General features: G+C 44.3%; 1 protein-coding gene across 3 annotated transcripts in view; it reads left to right on the top strand.

The window, feature by feature from the left end:
- The first annotated feature begins 5459 nt into the window (after window positions 1-5459).
- LOC143102407 (protein MTSS 1-like) overlaps window positions 5460-21862 on the top strand; it is a 32868-nt gene continuing 16465 nt past the window's right edge. For all 3 annotated transcript variants that reach the window (XM_076265962.1, XM_076265963.1, XM_076265961.1), the window contains exons 1-3: window positions 5460-6070; window positions 7872-7933; window positions 11373-11446. In XM_076265962.1, the coding sequence (XP_076122077.1) occupies window positions 5999-6070; window positions 7872-7933; window positions 11373-11446 (208 nt within the window). In that variant the 5' untranslated portion in view covers window positions 5460-5998. The remainder of the gene's footprint in view (window positions 6071-7871; window positions 7934-11372; window positions 11447-21862) is intronic.

Raw genomic sequence — 21862 nt, 5'->3', positions numbered from 1 at the left:
GGAACAAGATTTTTTTTGTCTTCAAATTTTCACGATCCATCTTTAGTGTTTTTTCCTGTATGTTTTAAAATAAGCGATTATATCTAGTCCGAAAAGTGATTTTCACATTTTCTTCTAATTTTTTGACAATTAATTCCACTTTTTGCACACAAAACCCCCAGATAATGTAGAAAGGTTGTTGGTTCTAAAACAATATCCATAGTTTTCAAACTTTGAGTGTCTGAAAAGTGTAAAAACACCTCCACCCTTGTTGCCCATGTCAAAAAACGATTTCTTAATCTTTGCTTTTCTTGATGCTTTCCTTGACCTGCCATGTCATTCTATTGTCTACCTTAAGAGAAATTTGTCTTGGAAATAATCTATAATAGTACAAATAGGCAACACAGTACACCACTAGGGGTCATAGGCATGGGTAGTTGAGTAACAGTAGGCAAAATTAAGAAACAAAAGAATATAAGGTACAAACAAACAGACAAACCACGGATGGCCCTCTCACAGCCTGAACTAATACAAAAAACAAATAACTCAAGGGAAAACATTGCTCAGACACTAAACCATGTGCATTTGCTCTCTTTAAAAGCAACGGGTTATCCACAGCCAACAGGCCGGGCGTTTGAGAGAAGCAATGAAGTCTTAGAATTAAGAATAAAGCCATGTTCTTCCAACAACAACAACCACAAACACCCATGCGGCAAAAATATCAAATGACCGGCTGTGTTCTCCCAGAGAGGAAGCTACGTATATGATCACCACCCACGGGTGGGCGTGTGCGCCAGCGCTGCAGGTCAGCCTTTCTGCATGCAGTACACACCTGGCTTTAAAGTTCACCATCCTTGTAGCATACCTATCTGCCAAGGCCTGAAGGGGACGGGGAGAATATTTACTTCTGCTAAATACTCATGTGAAACAGACTGTGGGAGGTGGAAGGGGATTGAATGCGGTCCGGCAGTATTATGAGTGGAACGTCTTAAGGGGGCCCTTTTCCCCATACAGCCTGATCTTATAGTGTGTGCCAATTCCATCAAGACACTCCACAATTTAATACTTGGTAGACACCCATGTATCCTGGATTTTGTGGCGACCGTGAAAATGGTTCTTGCAAAAGAGTTTACATGTACATTATATTTAGCAGACACTACTTGACCAAAGTCACTTACATACTGTATGTCAGCTATATTACAAGGGATCACATTGTCCCCGGAGCAACTTGGGGTTAAGTGCCTTGCTCAAGGGCACAACAGTGAAAGCCGGGAATTGAACAGACAACTTTCAGGCTACTGCACGCTAGCCTAGCTCCTTAACCACTACACTACCACTGCCCACTTGAAAGACTAGAGTGCCAGGTGGTAATATGGGTACAGTGTCAGGACCGCACACTGCAATCTCCCAGAAGAACTACATTTATTGAGCTAAAAACATAACGCAACATTTCGACCCACCAGGGTCTTTATCAGGCCTGATGATGACCCTGGTGGGTCGAAACGAGCTGAGGGAGCAACTGGGGCCATTTACACTTCTTTTCAGGGGGTAAGGTCCTGACCAAGTCATGAAGTGTCCTGTTGAAACGTTCACATTGACCATTCCCCTCTGGAGGATAAGTGGCGGTTCTAGTCTTTGTTATGATGTAGGTGTCACACAGGTGCTTCAACAGCTCCCCCTCAAAGCTGCGCCCCTGATCAGAGTGGATTCTCCTTGGCACGCCATACACATAGAACCATCTCTCAGTTAGAATCTTAGATACGGTGGAAGCTCTCTGATCAGGGGTGGGAAAGGCCTGGGTAAGCTTTGAGAAAACATTTGTGATAACCAGAACATTCTCTTGTCCTATGCTCAATCCAAGAGAGTAAAGTCAATGGAGATTATCTACAAAGGCTTAGTGGCTAACATATTTCCCAAGAAATGGGTTGTCTTGCTTTAGCAAGCACAGTGCTCACACTCAGAACACCACTTTTGCACCTCATGCCACATCTGGGGCCAGTAGCACCTCTGTCATATCAAATCTGTGGTCCTGTCCACCCCCAGATGGCCGTGGTTGTTGTGTAGGCTAGTGAGCACTTCGACTCGCAACACCTTTGGCAGTAAAAGCTGCAGCACTGGATCCCTAGAAGGAGGAGCCTAGATCGCTCGGTACAAGGTCCCACCCACTTCCTGTATCTGGGACCACTGCTTTATCAACTGCGGACTTCCCTTGGTTCACTCCACTTGTCTTAACGGGTATGTGGTCGTCCCGGTCACCAAAACCACAGGTATCTGGAAATACAGGGATCAGTCCCTTGCAGGACTTTCAGGTCTCTTTTGGTTCGACCAGGGATGGTGTCCACCATACAAGATTCTGTCATCCAAGAGTCTTGGATAGGTGCACTCGAGGCTTGCATGTTGGCTATGGCAAGCGGCAGGGGAACGTCAAGGGCAAGCTGAGAAACCCAGCAATAATCCAGAGTGCCCAGTTTCGCTGACTGCAGGTATTGGAGGAGATTGTTGTCAGTGTACATGGTGAACGTGTTGCCCAGGAGATACTTGCCATTTTTTTCTGTGATTGCCCACTTGACTGCAAGGAGTTTGAGTTTCATGGCACTATAATTTGACATGTTCCTCTCACTTGGCCGCAAGCCCCGGCTAGCAAAGGCTATTGGTCGCTGTAACCCATCCTTCTCCTGTGACAGAACTGCCTCCAATCCATGCATCCGTCTCTAAGATAAAGGGACGACTGAAATCGGCATAACCTAGGACTGAACAAGCCATTCTTTTCAGGCTCTGAATCCAGAAAAAGTTCTGAAGGCAAACCTGAACGTCACTTCATTCAATGTTAACTATCCAATATTCAGATGTCTGTAATTGAAATGTATGCAAATTAGCGCATAATTAATGATATATTGTTAAATTACATGCATAAACATATATTTTCAGAAAACTTGTAATGCAAAAAAATATTGTCTCTACATAAATAATCAACTAGTAAAGTTTCATAAGAATATCAAAGAGTTACATTTTTTACCCTATTCACCCATTCTATGTTGCCTATGGAGGCCAGTTTTAGGCCGCAAATGCTAATTAGCAGGTTTAAAACTAAAAAATCAGCTAAGTAAATATGATATTTAGAATCAGCACCCAAAAATTAGGCAGAATACCCTCTTTGCCAGTGTTTTCTCACATTTGACCCCCAAGTGATAGTAGTCCCAGTCTTAATTATGCATTATATAAATGATGATGTCATCTAAGTGTGAAAATGGATCGTGAAAATTTGAAGACAAAAAAAATCTTGTTCCTTAGACTCTATACTAGCAAAATATGCAAAAAAATCAATTTTTACAAGAAAATCCAGCGGAATTACACAAGACACCGTACTAATCTATAGACCCTAAACTTCAACTTGGAAATGAAAACCAAACTTTAACACAAATTTGAAATGACTGAGCCTTAAACAACCCCACTACAAGTGCCACCCCAATAAAAAGTCTGGACCCAGCTGGCCCCCCCTATAAAATAATCCTGGCTACGCCCCTGATGTTCAGATAGGCTAATGGTGCATTCAGAGCACCTCGGAATGACAAGGACCGCCCCCATGGCTACTTTGTTTTTCCGACAGCAAGTGTTCAAGTGCTTTGCCATTGAATGTGTGACAAATATGGATGCCACAACAAAGGGTAAAACATACACTCACTAATCCTAAACAAACAACTGTATTTGCTTAAAATATAGTGTAAGATGCTCGTGAAAGAAAGATGTGCAGCTTTTCAAGTGATAAAAAGGGCAAATTCCCAAGTTCACATTAAAACTGTTGGACATGAAAGGCCACATGGACTACAAACGAACTACAACGTGACGACAAAAGTGATGACGAGCCCCTAACTGGGCAACTCTGTTAGCAAAATCTAGCCCCAGTTTCCGACCTCTGACTCATACATTACGTGACGTGAATGACGCGGAATGATGATATTTTCACTCGGAGAAAGGTTTTTACGAAGCCCATGAACGCTAGGTAACTGCCTAGTGAACTTACCGTGCTCCCAAACGTCTCCTGCAGCACTGTGCCTGCGTGCATCTTCTGAGAGTTCACTGAATGTATGACGTCACGGATTGGTGACCGCAAGGCATTTCAATTAACACAGAAAATTTTTATTTTTGTAAATTTCTAATTTCACAAACTATTAATGAGAACTTTCAGCGAATATTCACGTTGGAACTAGCGGACGTATCACACATTTTAAAAAGCAAAAATAGTTGTATCCATGGGCAATTTCATTTTAAATATCTTCAGGGTAGGACTGGAATTTTCCCATTTATTGGAAATCTGTTGGCAATATTTAATTTTCCATTTTAAACACATCATGAAAGAATGAACAATAAATAAATAATTATTATTTTTAATTTATCACAGCTAATTGTGTGATTATCTAGCTTTTTTTATGAACAATGTAGGTTGTATGTCCTCAGTGTCAGTCGTCAGTGAGTCAGGGGCTGGCTAGTCGCAGTGTCCTCCATCTGATCAGCGCACCGGTATACTACATCAGACAGTGCATGTCTCTGTCTGTCAGTAAGCACTAAGCACAGACAAACCAGCATCCGGTTTAATACATCAGACAGCGTCTCTGTCTGTCAGTAAGCACAGACAAACCAGCAGCCGGTTTAATACATCAGACAGTTTCTGTCTGTCAGTAAGCACAGATAAAAAAAAACAGCAGCCGGTATACACCAGACAGTGTCTCTCTCTCTGTCAGTAAGCACAGACAAACTAGCTCCACCTGGTATACTTAAAAACCTCCTGAAGACCCAACTCTTCAAGTTCCGAGAGTACCTCCTCTTTTAGCACTAAATACACGCTGGCACGACGACAAACACCACATCAACAGCTCTCTCCTGAACATCAACGCTGCAGGGGTGCACAGGGGGGACTCCTGCATTTCCATCTGGTATGCCCAGGACCTGTCGATCCCAGTCTCATTGCCAGCAGCTGGACAGGATCGTCAACTGCGTGGCTTCTCTAAACACAGCAACCTCAAAGTTCCACCCCTGTGCAGGCTCCAGTCTCGCAGATGCTGGAGTGTCTTTGCAATCCCAAAGTGTCCTCACAGAGCCATGGACAAGGCATCAGACTGGGCTTGTAGGCTGAAGGGCACCAGCAGGTGCAGTATAGGCTATCGTGCCCTTTATACACACACAGGCTTCTGCTTATCACCCAACAGAGCTTGTTGTATGATAAAAATAAAAATTGAAAATCAATAATAATAAAAAAAAATGAAATCACACTGTATTCCAAATCAATAAACAAAAGTAGGCTACTTTCTTTTGTGCAAATAGGTGCAAGCTGAAGTCCCTCTGATAGCCACCAGAGGCTATCATCCACAACTTTGAAAACAAGTCATCCCTCCCAGTATCCACCCCTCCCCCAATGTTGAGAGGGGCGGGGTGACGAATGAGGCACGCGCTTGGGTTTTCTGGGAGAAGTCATGGACGCGCAATCACAACTGGGCTCACAACTCTGGAGCTGCGGCTGATGTTCGTAGACGCGAGTACTACACTCACTGGGACCTCCGTTGGAATTTGTGTTATGGATACTACTTGTCCCCATATGAGTCATAGGCTTACGTTTTCAGACTGGAAATACAATCAACGTCAGTTTTTTTGTATTTAAACGTTATCAGATTTTTGGGGGCTGTGCATCCTACAGTCATGGAATGCGTACCATTGTGGGGAAGAAGTGGGGTTTTAAATCTCGCCGTCCACTCTTTGCATCCCCCAATGTTTGTTCGTTAGTTCTCATTAGCTGGCTCAAGTCAGGGCTCTACGGTGACAGAAAAATAACTGTAGGCTACTCTCATTATTTCGAATAGAAGCATAAAAAATATATCAGTTTTGTCGAAGGACTTCTGAAGTGGGCAATTTCTTTTGATCTGAGCGACACCTAATAATACAAGCCTCTTTGCGTGCTAACCAACCAAGCGAAGAAGTCGTCGGCTAGCCAGTGAGAAAGGCATACCTGACCAGGTTGTTTGTAAAAATGGAGGCTGTTATTGAAAAAGAATGCAGTGCACTTGGAGGCCTTTTTCAAACTATTATCGGTGACATGAAGGTAAGGGAACTTCTGTATTGTTTTGTTGTTTTCATTTATTCAACAGGGCTGACATAATAACGTTAACTTGTTTAGTCGTCTGAGTGGATTTTTTGTGGGAACCTTTGAAATATGCATAACGTTATCATCATCGTCTAACGTTAAGTCGCGCCTTTCCTGACCTTTTCCTGATGTTGACCTTTAGCTAGATATTGAAGCAAAATCATAACGTTGGTCATCAATTACGCCAAATGAGTTTGTGCCAACGCTAAAACGTGCTGCAAGGTTGTTTGGGTAGCTTGTCAATGGTGTGATTTACCTTAAGTTGCTCAGGTCAAGGCAATGGCATAAGTTACAAAAACCTTCTGGACTTTGTTGCTATTCGATTAGTTTCTGCACAACTGAGAACCAAAAGGTGAACAGTAACAAACAACTTCCTGCAGTGGTTTACTGTATGTTCCTCTTTCCTTTAGCACACCTGCACTTGCTCTATGTGATGTTGATTTGACCACTAATGTCATGTAGGCCTCTAGGCCTATGCTGAGGGTGATAACATCCATTGCAAACTTCCACTGAGTGTCAGATGTTGGCTGGGTGATGAACATGGGGAACATTGTCTGACCATATCAACTCCAATCTTGAATGCCCTGTATCTAATTGAGTTTGTGTTATAATTGCCCTACAATTACAGGTCCCATGAGTTCGATACATTTTGCCATTTACAGAGATGTGGTGATGCGTAGCATTGTTTCTTTACCACTACTCTCTTTCAGTGGGGGGAATCGCACAGTAAATCTGTAGAGCTGGCAGAACTAAGCTAGTAGAGATTACTGTACAGTGTACACCATTAAGGAGCCCAGCCCTCTAGGGGTCTGGAACACTGAGGAGCAGACACATGCAGTAGTCTTGAATGCTGTACAGGGAAAGATAACTCTGTAGTGCACACAGTGCTTAATTTGTTATTGTATATTGTAGAGTTCAGCATTTATGGCTGTCCCACTCCAGCAGGAATTATGTTTAATGTCATCTGGAATAACATGGGGGTTATGTGCTGCCCTAGTGTCTCTCTCTCTCTCTCTCTCTACACACACACACAGAGACGTCCTTACACATACTCACATTTTCAGTCAGAATACCAACCCCTCTTCTTGACATAGGTATAGAATTGCATGGAGTGACATTTTGAGGACAGTGATGGCAACAAATCAATGCCAGACATCTCAAATGTATTCCTGCACCCCACTTGTATAATGGCTCACTATAGGAGCAGGGTTTTTGGAATGTGAAGTATCTCATTAGCACTAGTTATGAGCCCTCAGGGCAACCCGCAAGGGTCAAAATTTGTTGTTGATAGAAGGAGTGGACCCCCATCCCACCCAGACTCTTACCCTGACCCATATAGGCTAGTGAGACCGTGCGGTATGCCCATTTCCTCTGAAATGTTGAGTGACTGTCTATCTTTCTACAGTCTTAACCGAAAGACAGGTACCTGACATACATTTCGGTGCCCTCTGAGCTTAGCCTAGTTTTATTAACCCTTAAAGGTGTAGGTTTTTGAACATTCTAAGTTCCGCAACAATTGAAGGTTCTAAAATTCTATGTTGAATTCAATGAACCCAGATATTCTTTAGAACGTTCATTTCTCAACATTCCCGTCACACCGGTGTGACGCTACACCTTTAAGGGTTAAGGCCTATGTGTGTGAGCTAAAGTTAAGGTCAAAGTTGAATGCAGAGCTATTTAGCAGAGCTTCTGAACTTTCAAGATGCTTTGCACACAAGATTTTGACATGGCTTTTTTGTTTTGTTTTCTTTTTTTACAGAGCAGTTATCCAGTCTGGGAGGATTTCATAAGCAAAGCTTCAAAGCTGCAATCCCAGCTAAGGTGAGTCATAATTGCGGAGCCTTTCCGGAGTTGTGATGCAAATAATTATAACTAATGGGACAGACCATAATTCATACAAAATTAGTTCCAAGAATGGTGCAGAAGACAATGAACAGGTCTTGCATGAGTGGTTGTGGTTGTTTTCTCTTTGCTTTAGCGTAACAGTGAATGACACACAGAGGCCATTGGTCTGTCTGAAGTTATGGAAGTACCCAGCATAATACAGCAGAAGTGGCTGGATGGTCACCATGGTTCTGTTGATGTGTTAGTTCTGCCCCCATCATCTTAAAACCCATTAATATGTTGCTTAATCCAATCAGAAGTCTGACATTTGAAAATTGTTTCAGTTCGGTGACGCTGTCTGAAAACGTGTAAAGCATTTCCTCAAGTGTCCCCATGTTAGTGTGCTGAAAGGTATGATTACAGAGTGATGAAATGTTTTTTAAACACCACATACAATCCAAGACGTCCTGTCTGGGGGGTTGAAAGCCTATTGGTGTCTGATACTCCACTTCTGGAACATTCATTGAGGGTGGAACGGTTACAGGACTGGAAATGGCCGCTCCTAGGCCTCCAAATGAAGCCCCGAAGGCAAAAGCTCTGTAATTTAGTCTGTGCACTCGAACTACAAAGCTCCATAATTACTGTTTTTTAGTCAGCTCTGCTTCTTTTCCTGTGGTGTAACCTCAGCGCTCTGCTCCGACTCTGATCTCTCTGCTTGACATGAGTCAAATCAGGAGATTTGTAAACAAAATATTTTTTTAGGCAGAGGCCTGATGTTCTTTTCCCTCCAACGCAGTGTGACCCCTCCACAAGACTGCGTCCCATGCTGGAGTTCGACACATACCCAATGCCATAGACAAGAATAGAGCCTGACCCTGTCTATGTTCATCCTATGTCAACAGTGTGTGTGTGTGTGTGTGTGTGTGTGTGTGTGTGTGTGTGTGTGTGTGTGTGTGTGTGTGTGTGTGTGTGTGTGTGTGTGTGTGTGTGTGTGTGTGTGTGTGTGTGTGTGTGTGTGTGTTTCAAGGGGGGCGGTAGTGAAAGTTGTTTGAGTAGTTTTAGATCACACATGCTTCTCAGTTCTCACTGGTGTTTTAAAGCCATCCTATGACCTGATTAGGGATCTTGCAGCTGAAGCCAGAAGCTCTGTCTCCTCCCAAAATAGAAAAGAATTAGGAGATCCTCATTTCCTTTGTCCCAGGGAGGAGGAGGCATTTATTTTAGAGCGAGGGAGTATTTTTATCACCCTGTGAAGAAAAGGCCCCTCCTGCACTGCGTCCTCTGCTATGTCGTCCTGCTGCCTCTCTCAGCAGCTGGGCTCGACTGAGGCTCGCATATCCCCAGTCAGATAGTGGACAGTGCTGGACGTTTATACGTTACAAAATATATTTTGTAAGATGAGTGCACCAATGCGCCAGCATCTGTGGCTGTAACATCTTTGTAGTCATGATTAGAGTCCAAGTTTGTGGACGGTGTTGAGCTGTGAAATAGTCAGGGAGGTTTACAACCAGCTCATCTTAATTGTGCCACATCGTGTGGTGGGTAGACCGAAACTGGGCTGCGCTAAATAACTTTTACACTGTCAGGCTCACAACTCACCCAACGAGAGGCACATGTTGTCCAGTTGTGCGGTTGTCCACATGACGTTAGTGTTTTGATGAGACGGTGGTTGAGTCTGCGCCAGGCCAGCGCTCACGGTCTTGCTCGTGCCCCCTAAGCGGCAGCCTCTCTTCCCCCCCAACTCGCTCTCACCCAATCGCTTGCCTCACTCGTGGCAGCCAGTGGAAACACTGAAACACATGATCAGATTTCACAGTTGTCTGCCCCCGTCAGACATTCCAAACATTGAGGAGAAATCGCTGTGCTAAGCGAGTGCACTTTTCTTCCCTCTTCTTTTCCTTTTTTCCATCAAGGTGTAAGGGTGGGGGAAGGATTTGTCTTGTGCTGGAAAGTGAGTTACTTATCAGTTACTGTACACCTTAAAGCCATTATATCAAGTGTTATAGAGGGTATGATTGATCAAAGACAGATAACCTAAGGCCACGGTTGTCAAACTGGGGTACGCGTACCCCCAGGGGTACGTGGACTGATTTCAGGGGGTACGCGAAAAAAGATCTAAGTCATATGCCTTTTCAAACGTTTTCTCTATCCCACGTTGGTAACTTAACTTCCGCATTTGCACTGCACATTAAAAACTTGTTTTCTCCGCATTAACAAAATATTCGAGAGTGGAGACAGAGAGGGTAAAACAGCGTTTCTCAAACTGTGGGTCGCAGAGACATGCCAGGTGGGGTGCGAACTGACGTGAAAAACAGGAGGTTTTTTAAATTATTTTTTTATCTGTAGCCTAGGCCCAGGTAGCACCCGATTCGCAATGGACGCACTGTGTTATTCATAGGGAAGCGCTCGTGTCAAAGCAGCTTAGTTTAGTCCCGACCTGAATGAGATTTTGAACGAGGTTGTGAGCGTGGTGAATTTCATCAAAACCCGGCCCTTAAAAGCGTGTCTATTCTCCGCACTTTGAGAGGAGATGGGAGCTGACCAAAAGGCTGTACTGTTTCACAGCGAGGTGGCTTTCCCGAGGTAAAGTGCAGTCGCGTGTTTGAGCTCCCAGTCGCCTCTTCTTGGAGGAAGAGCGCATGTTTGAATCTGCAAGCATGTTCACTAATGAACATTTCTTGACGAAGCTGGCCTATCTTAGCGATATATTTGGAAAGCTCAATGAGTTAAATCTCCAGTTACAAGGCAAAGACATACACCTAGCAGATAAGATCACTGCATTCAACAAGACGATTGTGTGTGAGATTAGGTGCAGATCTATTTAAAATCATTATATTCAGCACATTTGTAGGCCTATCATATGTTGACTATTGTTGAGATTTGTATTATATGTTTATGATCCTATTCACTATTCTTGACAAAATTGATAAAAATAAATATTATTAAAAAAATGAAAAAAGAAAACTTGTTAAAAATTGTTTTTTGTTGGGGGTACTCCGGAAGATCATAATGTCTCAGGGGGTACATGCCTGTTAAAAGTTTGGGAACCACTGACCTAAGGCAACCAATACTCCAGCACCTGTTTGCCCTGATGCATATTTACCTGTGTTTTTGTTTCTCCCACTATTTTTTGCTGGCGGCTCTGCACCAAAGAACTCCTAAGAAGCAGCCTACCATTAATAAGCCTTCTACTTGAACCTTCACACGGCCTATTCATCTCGGCTGACTCAAAACATTGTGTACATGCTCTTGGAGGAAAGCTTTTTATTGCCAGTGCTATTAAAGATGGCTGTGGATTTAAACAATGATCTGGCCATTAAATAGCCTTAGTTGGTGAAATGGCTTTAAATTAAACAAACAAACAAACAAAAGATGGCTGTAGTGAGAGGTGGGTGATCCTAACAGTGACCCCTGTGCTGTTCCTCTGTCTGTCCAGAACCACAGTGGTGGCCACGGCAGCCTTCCTCGATGCCTTCCAGAAGGTAGCCGACCTGGCGACCAGCTCTCGAGGTAAGCAGCATATTTATTGCGTCTTGGTTCTGTGATGATTGTCACCCAATCTCTAAACTGTACTGGGAATGAAGGGGGGGGGGGGGTGCAGTCAATAAAATTCCTCTGAAGGTGTTGTAGTGCTCTCCATCCCCCTGCGTGTGTGTAAATCATTCAACTATGACGAGCACATTTAAGATTGGACATTTTCAAATGTGAAGTATCACACACACACACACACACACACACATACACACACGTACACACCCTCCCTCCCTCCCTCACTCCCTTCAAGGCAGCCTGCCTCATGAGTACCTAAAAATAGGCCAGGCTCAGAAAGACATTCATCAAGCACGCCAGCGGAGGAAATGGGAAGGGTAGAGGGTCCTTTGGCGCTCACATCCTGTGTGTGTGTGTGTGTGTGTGTGTGTGTGTGTGTGTGTGTGTGTGTGTGTGTGTGTGTGTGTGTGTGATGGACTCTACAGTGCTGGAATATTTTGCTGACTCACTTGCAGGGTCTCATGCAGGTAGCTGGCAGTGATGGTGCAGATGGCTGTGACTGTCTCTCTCTGTCTGTCTCTCTCACACACACACGCACACACACACACACACACACACACACATAAACAATGTCCCCACTGAGCCAGAGTTTCACTAGAACCTTTCTACTAGAATTCTATATGTTGTTTTTCACATAGCCTCATAGTGCTGCTTCATTGCACACACTGTGGCCATGAAACCCCACTGAAACACAAGATTACCTTTAGGAGCACCATAATCAAATAATATGGCCAAAATACAGTATATCAGTTGACTAGCGAGCTTCTATCAGTCCCTGTCGGCATCCATGGTCCTGAGAGTACTTTGGGTGGAGTTTGACCGGCCAGAACCCTTTGGCTAGTCATCTGTCTAGTTTTAGACTTTCTGTCTCCTAAAATAGCACTGAAACGGAGCTTACCTGAGCTTTGGGTGTAATCACGGACATTTATACAAAATATATTTCATCACGCACATTTATACAAAATATATTTCGTAAGATGACTACACCAACGCTCCAGCATCTGTGGCGTAATGTCATAGTTCTAGTTTGTTGGGGCCCCTCACCGATGGCTTGTGTGTTTGACGTGTTTTAACATGTTTATCTGGTTTAGCAGAGAACAGGGCAGTGACTGTACTCCCAGAGTTTCTTTCTCTTTTTTTGCGCAGTCCTTCTGTCAGTGTTTGTTTTTCATTGAGCTCGTGGTGAAGGGTGGTGTCTATATTTGTGTGGTTTTGTTTTTGTTTTTATGCTGCTGTTATGCATCAGCAGGTCAGGTACACGTACCTGTCAAAAGATGATGAGTGACGTTGTCAACGGCAAGTGGTAAACAATGAAATGGCTTCTCAAATAAATCAAAATAATAGCAGCACCAACAGCTACATACTATTAGACTGTTTTCTAAAACTGATAGTTCTGGTCCTTGATTGTGATTGGCTGAATCGTGTTCGATGCCGTTGTAAAATGCAGCATAAACATACACCTTGACCGCATTTCGTTGTATATTACTGCGCTACCATAACTTGATACAAAAGTTAAAGTAGCTACGTTTCGACGTTGCTTGGCAACCATTCAGATAGAGGAAACATATTTCTTGGCGGAAGAGGGAATCGGTTCCATTTCTAGTTGCTGTGCCTTTACTTTATCAAACTGCCAGGTATTTATGGTAACAGTTTTAGAAAAGCAATAAGCCACTCTCTGGGCTTAATTCTTCCCTAGTCTTCTTTTCATTGTTGTTTTTTTGATTCCAGAGTAGTGTTTTGTGTTAAAAGAAGGTTTTAAGCCTCTTGCAATACTTGAACATTGGCCTACTGCACAGATCATTGTTGCTTAAGAAATTTTTACTTCCATTTTTAATATGAACACAAATGAAAATGATATGTGTTTGTTGCCCGGCTCTGGTGTTCGTTACTCACAGGCCCAGTGACTTCTAGCCTCCTTTTTCCTCTAACAGCGGTCTATTATCTTTTCTCTTTTTGACTTTATGAGAATCTTTTCCGTGTGCTCTCATGTGAACTGTGTGATGGACAACATACATCATTGCCTTGTGTCTGGAGATGCATGCTCACCCTTCAGTTAGGGTCTTCCTCACAGCTGGGCCGAAAGCCTAGATCTTTGCAACGAGTTTGAGTTTGTTTGGTGGAATTGAATAAGCGTTATTGCTTCTACCCAAGAATGGGAGCCAAGGGAATATGTCATACATTTTAAAGCACCTCAAATTTGTGTTAACAACTGACAGAAATGTAAGGCTATCCAATCAAATTCAGTTGAGTGCCAAGACCTCTTTGTTTGTGCAGCTTAACATTGCCTGTTGATAGCTGCCAAAAGTGCTCTAATCAGGAAAAAAGACTCTCCAGTCTCTCCATAGCTATCCCCTACAGGCCACACAACATACAGTATACAACAGCATAACAATGTAACACACTCATGCCATATGGTAGTAACCAGTGGCTGTCTTCCTGTGTAGTTCATGATTTTCCATCGAGATAGAAGTCTTAATCTGATGACTCCCTGTTTGCCAACAAGGGGTCTGATAGCTGTAATGGTAAACATGTGTTTGTGATTTTGAGGAGAAGTGTGTGTGTGTGTGTGTGTGTGTGTGTGTGTGTGTGTGTGTGTGTGTGTGTGTGTGTGTGTGTGTGTGTGTGTGTGTGTGTGTGTGTGTGTGTGTGTGTGTGTGTGTGTGTGTGTGTGTGTGTGTGTGTGTGTGTGTGTGTGTGTGTGTGTGTGTGTGTGTGTGTGTGTGTGTGCAGTTTGTGTATCATTGACTGCCTACTCTGCTGAGTTGAGCTGAAAGGTGCCTGTTTACTGCTTAGAGTTAGCTCATTCTGGCTTAGTGTCAATTCCTATCAAGTAGGTTGTTTATCCATATCCTCAAATGGCCAGACCTCATTTGTGTGTTTACATGATGTGTACACCCAAAGGTTTTTGGCCCGTCAGCTTAATATTTAATGTCTGTAGCTATTTGAAATGTGGCAGTGCAATTAGGAAGCGGTGGCTCTTTGATGGGGCCATATTTCTTGGGAGTAAGGTCCAACCCAGAAATTCAAGTATTGCACTAGCCTATTTGAATATAAACTTTTTTGACCAATCAAGGTCACTTTTACAACCCAGACTATACCCCACCCTTTGCTTATTGTGTGTGCGTGCGCGTGTGTGCGTGTGTTTGTGTGTATGTAGGCACGAGCCCTTATGGAGGTTACCCTTTGGTCTTAATCATGTAGCACAGCTGCAAAGCTCCTCAGGCTGGTCTGGTGGCCTCTCGTGTGTGTGTGTGTGTGTGTGTGTGTGTGTGTGTCCGCCTCCCCCCATCCAGCAGTGGATCACAGGGTAGCAGACCCCTGCAGAGTGGTGTGGAGGAGATGGCTTCAACAGCAGACAAGACACACACACATACACACACACACAGGCCCACATGCAGACACAAGCACTCCCATTCAAAGCAGACAAGACACACACACACACACACACACACACACACACACACACACACACAGGCCCACATGCAGACGCAAGCACTCCCAGGCAAAGCTAAATCACTGTACTCTACAGCGTTTAGCCCTCCTCATAACTTTTCCTCCCGCTCCTGTCCACCGTTTGGGGGTCGTGTACACGTCACACGTTTGGAGCTGGCGATGACGTCGGCGATGACGCCACAGTGGTGTCCACCCTGCACTCAGTCATCTGCTCACGGCGGTCTGTCTTGTCAACTTCTGGGGCGTTGACAGTCGCCATAGAAACCGCCCGTCTCGTATGAGGCAACTGCAGACAGGAAGCGGAGCTCGTTCTGCAGGTTTTGACTGATTACCCCCACGGTACAGCTGTGCCGCGCCATCTCCGCCACGAGCGAGTTAGGAGGTTATTAGAGCAGGATTATAATAAGCCCTACAGCTGTGGCATCCGTTGGCATGTGCCGACGGCACCCTGCTGTCTGCCTGAGGGGCGGGAGGAGGAGGAGGAGGAGGAAGAGGGGTGGGGGAGGGCAGAATTGCAGCCGACATGCCCACCCACTGGCCTGATTATAGTAGTAGTAGTAAATGTAACGACTCATTTGTGTACACACATATAAAAAAGGTGCCACTTAGAATACATAAAGGATTTTTAAAGCTTAGGGCGCCTGTGGTGCTGTTAGTCATAAGTGCTTCGCTTCTTTTAGCTGCAAAGCATAAGGTACTGTAGACTTGGTGTGGATGATGAAATGGAAAGAAGGCGAACGTATGCTGGATTTGCATGTGACGCAACATCCTAGTGTTTGCGCACACAAGTCGATATGTAAATATTGAGTGAAGTGTACAAACAACAGCTGTGTACTTTTCCACTTTTTGGCCATTGACGTTGCAGAAGGGGAAGTAAAAAATACTTTCCACTTGGATTTTTAGAAAGAAAAAAGAAATCCAAATGTCTGCTAGAGTGGCAACACTGAACTTTTCTATTATTAATGAAAAAAAAATGGGAAAAAAAACAAACTATGAAAAGCCCCACCCTATCCCATAATTTAAACAGCCCCTGATGCACAAATAAAAGTTATAACAAACATGTTCCTTATCTTTCACAGGTTACTTTTATAACCTGCCATAAAAGTACTAAAATTACTATCATACTGCTCTCTGAATCAGGTGTCAATGGCCTCTCTTCAGGATCCGGTTTCTACTGGAAGGAATTTCCCTCGCCACAGGAGTGTGTCTTGTCACCGATCAGACGTCTTGTCACATACTGAAACCAGACAGTTGTCTAAGATTTGATGATTGAAATTATATTGTTTTTCACCCCCGTCACGTGGACTGAGTTCATGCGGACTCAGACGTGCAAACTGTGTCGTGCGTGTAATGGCTGAGTGGACGCGAGATATGAGTGTGACTTTCCATCTCGTGTTTTCTAGACAGTGGTTTCCCCACAGCTTGGGTAGAGTCAGAGTGTAGCCCGAGTCTTTGATTTTGTTATTCAAATGAGACGCTGGACGTGCAAATTGACTGGAATCTTTGCACTTAAGATGACCTCTCCTGCATGTCATAAGACCGGCAGGTGCTGTGCAAACTTTGCACCCTGTGAGTGAATACCCTTGACACCTTAAATTAACAACAAACACACCCTAAGCGTCCTATAGTTGGAATGCTGTATACATTTTTTGCGGGGGTTTTTGTGTGTTGAGATTCCAAGTAAAAAGAAAATACACTGGAAAGGTTCTTTTTTGTCCACATTAAACATCTGTGAAGTGTGTCTGTTTTCAAGTTCAATATGGGGATAAGAGATTGTGAAAGATAATGTGTCGTAATGTTTACTCTGTCTGGCTAAGGGTTGTGTTTGTTTATCTTAGCCTGAGGCTCGGAATACACTTCTCATGTCTGGCTCATCAGAGTGGTGAGTCTAATGCTGTTGTTATAATGGCATGTTGTTATGCTCAACCTATCATGGCAGGATATAATTTGCTCTTTGAATCTGTTATCATAGTTCCACTGGTTTTCAATCATGCTAAAAAAAAATGTTCCAACTTTATCAGAGTTTGTTGAGACATGTTACTTCTATCAGTTTGATCTTGAAGGTGGGTGTTTTCAATGGGATTCTTTCCAATAACTGACTGGTGAGCATTGTAGTCCACTCATTTGTTGAGGGTGCCTGTGTTATGTGTCTACGTGTGTGCAGGTTTGTTTAGGTACACTGCGTTGTGCAAATCAGGCCTACACGCCTTTATGCAGATCTACCCTTTTTATGTAGCAGTGCAAGACTACCATCTTATTTTGTTTACTTCCCCTTTATCAGTGTTTGTCCAGAGTCTCTGGGCAAGTCTCTTCCCATCGCTCTCCCATGTCTCTGACTGGTCCTTTTATCAGATTGCTTTTCAGGTCTCTTCACTGGAAACCCCATGACTTGTTTACCGCAAGGCCATTAATTATTAAATCAGATTTGGCTGATTTGATCACAGAGTTAGGGCTTGTCTCAGGCATCGCTCTTTTCTAAATCCCAGTCTGAATCACGCTGTGTGTGTGTGTGTGTGTGTGTGTGTGTGTGTGTGTGTGTGTGTGTGTGTGTGTGTGTGTGTGTGTGTGTGTGTGTGTGTGTGTGTGTGTGTGTGTGTGTGTGTGTGTGTGTGTGTGTGTGTGTGTGTGTGTGTGTGTGTGTGTGTGTGTGTGTGTGTGTGTGTGACCTGCTCCATACTATGCTTCTCAAGTGGTCACTTCGCATGTGATGTGACATGTACACAAATGTGCTCTCTCATGAAAGCAACACGCAACAGACAAATGCTTAATTTGGTCGTGCAACTCTCTTAGCAGAAGCAGTCATGTGCTGGTAAAGAAGCCCTCATGGCTCATGCTTTGTTTTTTGTTTTGTTTTAGAAGCCTGGTTCATTTTTCCCATAGATACCAATGGTGCTCAGATCATATTTTCCTTGAATGGATAATGGTTCCCTGTGGCTTGCTGAATGGGCCTGTGTGCATGTCTGTCTAAATGCTCTGACTTTATTATGGGTCTTTTGTGAGCCAGGCGAGGGGCCTTCTTAGGGTCCTGCATAGGCTACTACTGTAGAACCCCCAACAGTGGAGGCCTTTGTGAAGGTCCCTTGACTTTCTCCAACACGAGGCCATGCACCCCTGTTTCAGGCCAGCGGATGGTGTCCATCTGCCCTGCTGGTTAATGAGCGAAGATGAAGTCATGCAGCGCTCTCTGAGAGGAAGCTGAGGCCAGTCGTGGGATCCTACGGTCGGTCTCCGGGCTCAAACTGGCGCGATCGCCTGGACGAGGCGCGGCCTCTGCCCACTCTGGCTCCAGCTTCGGCTCCAGATCTCTCTGGAATCTTGGCACTGAGCAGTGCGGGCTCATTTTAGGAATGGAGTAGCCTGACATACCAGCGCCAGCCATTACGAGCAGTGATGAAGCGTGTGTGTGTGTGTGTGTGACCGAATTTAAAGCACTAAAAGGCATCAACTGATCACAGCAATGCTTGAAAGGGATTAACGTCACATCCTTTCATTTGGCCCATTTAGCTATTGGTTTCCTTCTGTTTGCCCTCTTTGATTTATGCCCTTGAAATCCCGAACCATGTCCACTTCTGTGAGTAATCTAAATGAGTCTCTTGAGACTGAGGGAGTACAGGGCCTGAGGTTTCCCTCTGATTATCTAGGGTCAAGTCTAATCCACATGTTGGGGAAAAGCTATTGCATCCCAATTCTGTCTAGCTGTCATCCTATGTGAGGATATGAGCCAGATTTAAGATTTGGGTCAAGTCGACTTTATACTAATCAGCCGACTACATCTTGAGTGAAACAAATCAAAAATTAGTTAGTAGAGGTGGTGTATGGCCTTGAGGCTGGTTTATATGCTCAATCAGATTGCTCATTTTTATGATGTGTGATTTTTTTATATGGTTTTCTCACCAAAGGTTTCGACAAGGGATTTTTTTTTTCCACACACATGACATGAACATTAACTGGACTGACACTTTTAAAGGTTAAAGGTCACCAGACAGAAGTGCTTAGTCTCACCCCAGTACTAAAAAGAAGACAGCAACACAAATTAAGACTGTCAAGTCTCGATAGTCAAACTTTTGAGTTCATCAAGGACACTACAAGCTAAATGAAACATTTCCGCTCCCCTTATAAAATCAGCCCTGGTCGTACAAACTCATTCATTCATGTGAGATTAGAGATGTAGAATTATAAGATTTATGTCTTATTGCAGATTTGTTGGATTTAAGGTCTTGTTGACATCCCCGGATGCCAGTGCTAGCAAGTGTTTGTCATTGAGTTGTGGTAATTCGGCATAATCCAGATGTGTTCTGTTTCTCCCTAAGCCAGAATTATCACATAGTCTACTGACATGCCTCTGGTGTGTTGGGGATACCCCTGGGTTCACTGGCTCTAAACAAGAAACGGGTTCTAACTGAATAAATGCCAGAGATTCGCTGACTGATATCATCGGGTCAGGTTCATCTGATAAAGATGGCTGAAATCAGTGTGGCTTTTCAGTCAACGTTTACTCATCTTCCTAGTTCATTGCACTGAAAGGACCTATCCCTTGGCTCTGTGTCTTGGCCCCTTTATGTATGACCAGTTTAGGAGGAGGCCCAGAAATACATCTCCAAAATTAAACATAATGCCAGAGTGTCATTTTTAGTAGTTGAGCAAGAATATTCCTCCGAGTTTGACCATTCCCAAGGTTTTAGGTACTTGTGGCAGCATGTTATTTCAAACACTTTTGTCTCAAAGCTGCTCCTAGGTTCCATGTTTCTGTTGGCGTGGAGTGTATGGGTGTATATCTGCAGTAGTACGCCCTAGTTGCATGGAGTGGAACGTAAAAAGCCATGCTGGCCCTGGCCTTAGTTTGGACTCTTGTGCTCCTCCTCCTGTTACTCTGGCATCATTTATTCATGTTTTTATTGAGCTGAAGTTGTGGGAGCTGAAAACAATGTCAGAACGAGAGGCTAACGTATGGGAGCTGTGACACATTTGTGGCAAATTGCCCACTGAGGGAAGTTTGTCACACACACACTGTCCACTGGGGTGACGGTGGATGATGCTGTTCTCACTCTGTGGGTGACCGTGGGTGGCCTAAAGGCACTCTGCCCCTACTGACACAAGGACTCCCCCCCCCCCTTCCCTAATTGGGCTGGGGAGCAGTGGAGCTGGCATGTTGGAGAGTGTTTCTCACTGGGTTTAATTAATGGTAATGAATCATTAGAGAATGGCTTGGGTGGCCTTGTCTTGCCAGGCAGGCCAAAACGTGCAGCTGACTACGTAGCTGAGCCCCATTGAAAAGTGCCATTCAGAGTTTTCTGTGAATCAGCCACCTTGTTTTGGCCCCAGCAGGACTGGCCTCACACCGATGTGTCAAATACACTGCATGAGAAGGCATGTGCCCAAGTTGTTTTTTAGGGTCAACATGATTGATAACCGAAACCATCTGTCATGGCCTGACTCTTAGTGTTTTAGTGTTGTTTTATGGTTTTATTGGAATAGAAGTACGCACACACACACACACACACACACACACACACACACACACACACACACACACACACACACACACACACTCACGAGTTTCATGATTACTTTCATCTAGCAATCATCATCCTCTGGTTTTAACGAAGCTGTGCCTACATAAAAGCACTGAAATTATGTGGTTTTTACTTATTCAACCCTGTATTATTGTGAACTGGTCGATATTTTTGGGTGCTAAAATGCAACAAACAAATGAGAAAGTAGCTTTAATGGTGTTTTGCTGTGGGACCAATCTGTATGTGTCCGTATGGTATGTGTACAGATCTCTATCTTTTTAACGCTTGAAGGGGTCTGCATTGTCTCTCTTTGTGACTTGACCATTCAAGCAAAAAGGAAGACGTGCTCATTGGCTGTGTATATCACAGCAGTGGACATTTGAAACCTCTTCATTCAGATAACAAAAGGCAGGAAGCAAGAGTTAGATAGCACGCTGGCCAGAGACTCCTGGCCCTCTGAACTATGACCAGCTTGTTATGATCTCGACTTTATGACTATATAAATTCTGCAAAAAGTCCCTACGTGTCCGAATGCCCCTAATGTGGCCGTGCCAAGGACCAGTACAGGGAACACTAAAAATCCAATCTCTCATTTAGAAATTAGAAGCTTTGCATTTGTTGCACTTTGCTCACAAAATGGGCAAAAACAGACATACAAGTATTTTGCAGGTGAAGAAGCTCAAAAGACATCTTGTCTAAAGACTGAAGCTTGGACTAAAGACGAACCTTAAAGTTTAAAGGTCAACAAGCGAGAGAAAAGAAGCGTCCTCTTGGGGGGGCTTAGGTCCTGAGCAGACCCGTATGAAGTCCATCTGCTCTGAGTTTGTTGTGCTCGTGTCCTGGACTACAGGGGCAGCGAGCGTCACGGTGTTTTCAGGCACGAACCAAATGCAGCTCAGGTGCGGAGAGGCCAGCCGTGGTCAACCAGATCCAGCAGGCCCTGCCTACACTGCTGAGGGCTTTTAAAGGGAGTGTGTGTGTGGAAGCGGTAGCTGCTCTCTGAAGGGGGTTCAGGGTCTCCAGGCCCAGGGGCATTAGCTAATGGCTAAAGATCTGCTGCTGAGGTGTGTGTGCGTGCGTGAGTGTGTGTGTGTGTGTGTGCGTACTGCCCAGGAGCCTCTGGCTCTGTTCCTGTAATTAGCAACAAAATGGGCGGCTGGCTGCTGTTGCGCACAAGGGCCTTCTCTGGGGGTAGGGCCTGTGGAGATGGAGAACATCTGTGCTGAGTGGGGGGGGGGGGGGTGTTGTGATCTGCAGAACTGAACTCAGCCCATCTGAAATGACACGGCCAGGTGCTCTTTCAAGTTGGGCTTATCTGGCTCCGAAACCCGGCAGATTTGTTCAATTGGGCGTCCAGCGGTCTCATTAAGGAAGAATGCCAGTAGATGGTTGTGTTGCAGTCACTGTGCTG

The sequence above is a fragment of the Alosa pseudoharengus genome, unplaced genomic scaffold (genome assembly GCF_046254945.1).
Source record: "Alosa pseudoharengus isolate Yale_2024_CS ecotype anadromous, Long Island Sound unplaced genomic scaffold, YU_APseudo_1.1 YU_APseudo_1.1_scf_4, whole genome shotgun sequence".
Classification (NCBI taxonomy): domain Eukaryota; kingdom Metazoa; phylum Chordata; class Actinopteri; order Clupeiformes; family Clupeidae; genus Alosa; species Alosa pseudoharengus.
This window is presented reverse-complemented; position numbering and strand designations above follow the sequence as displayed.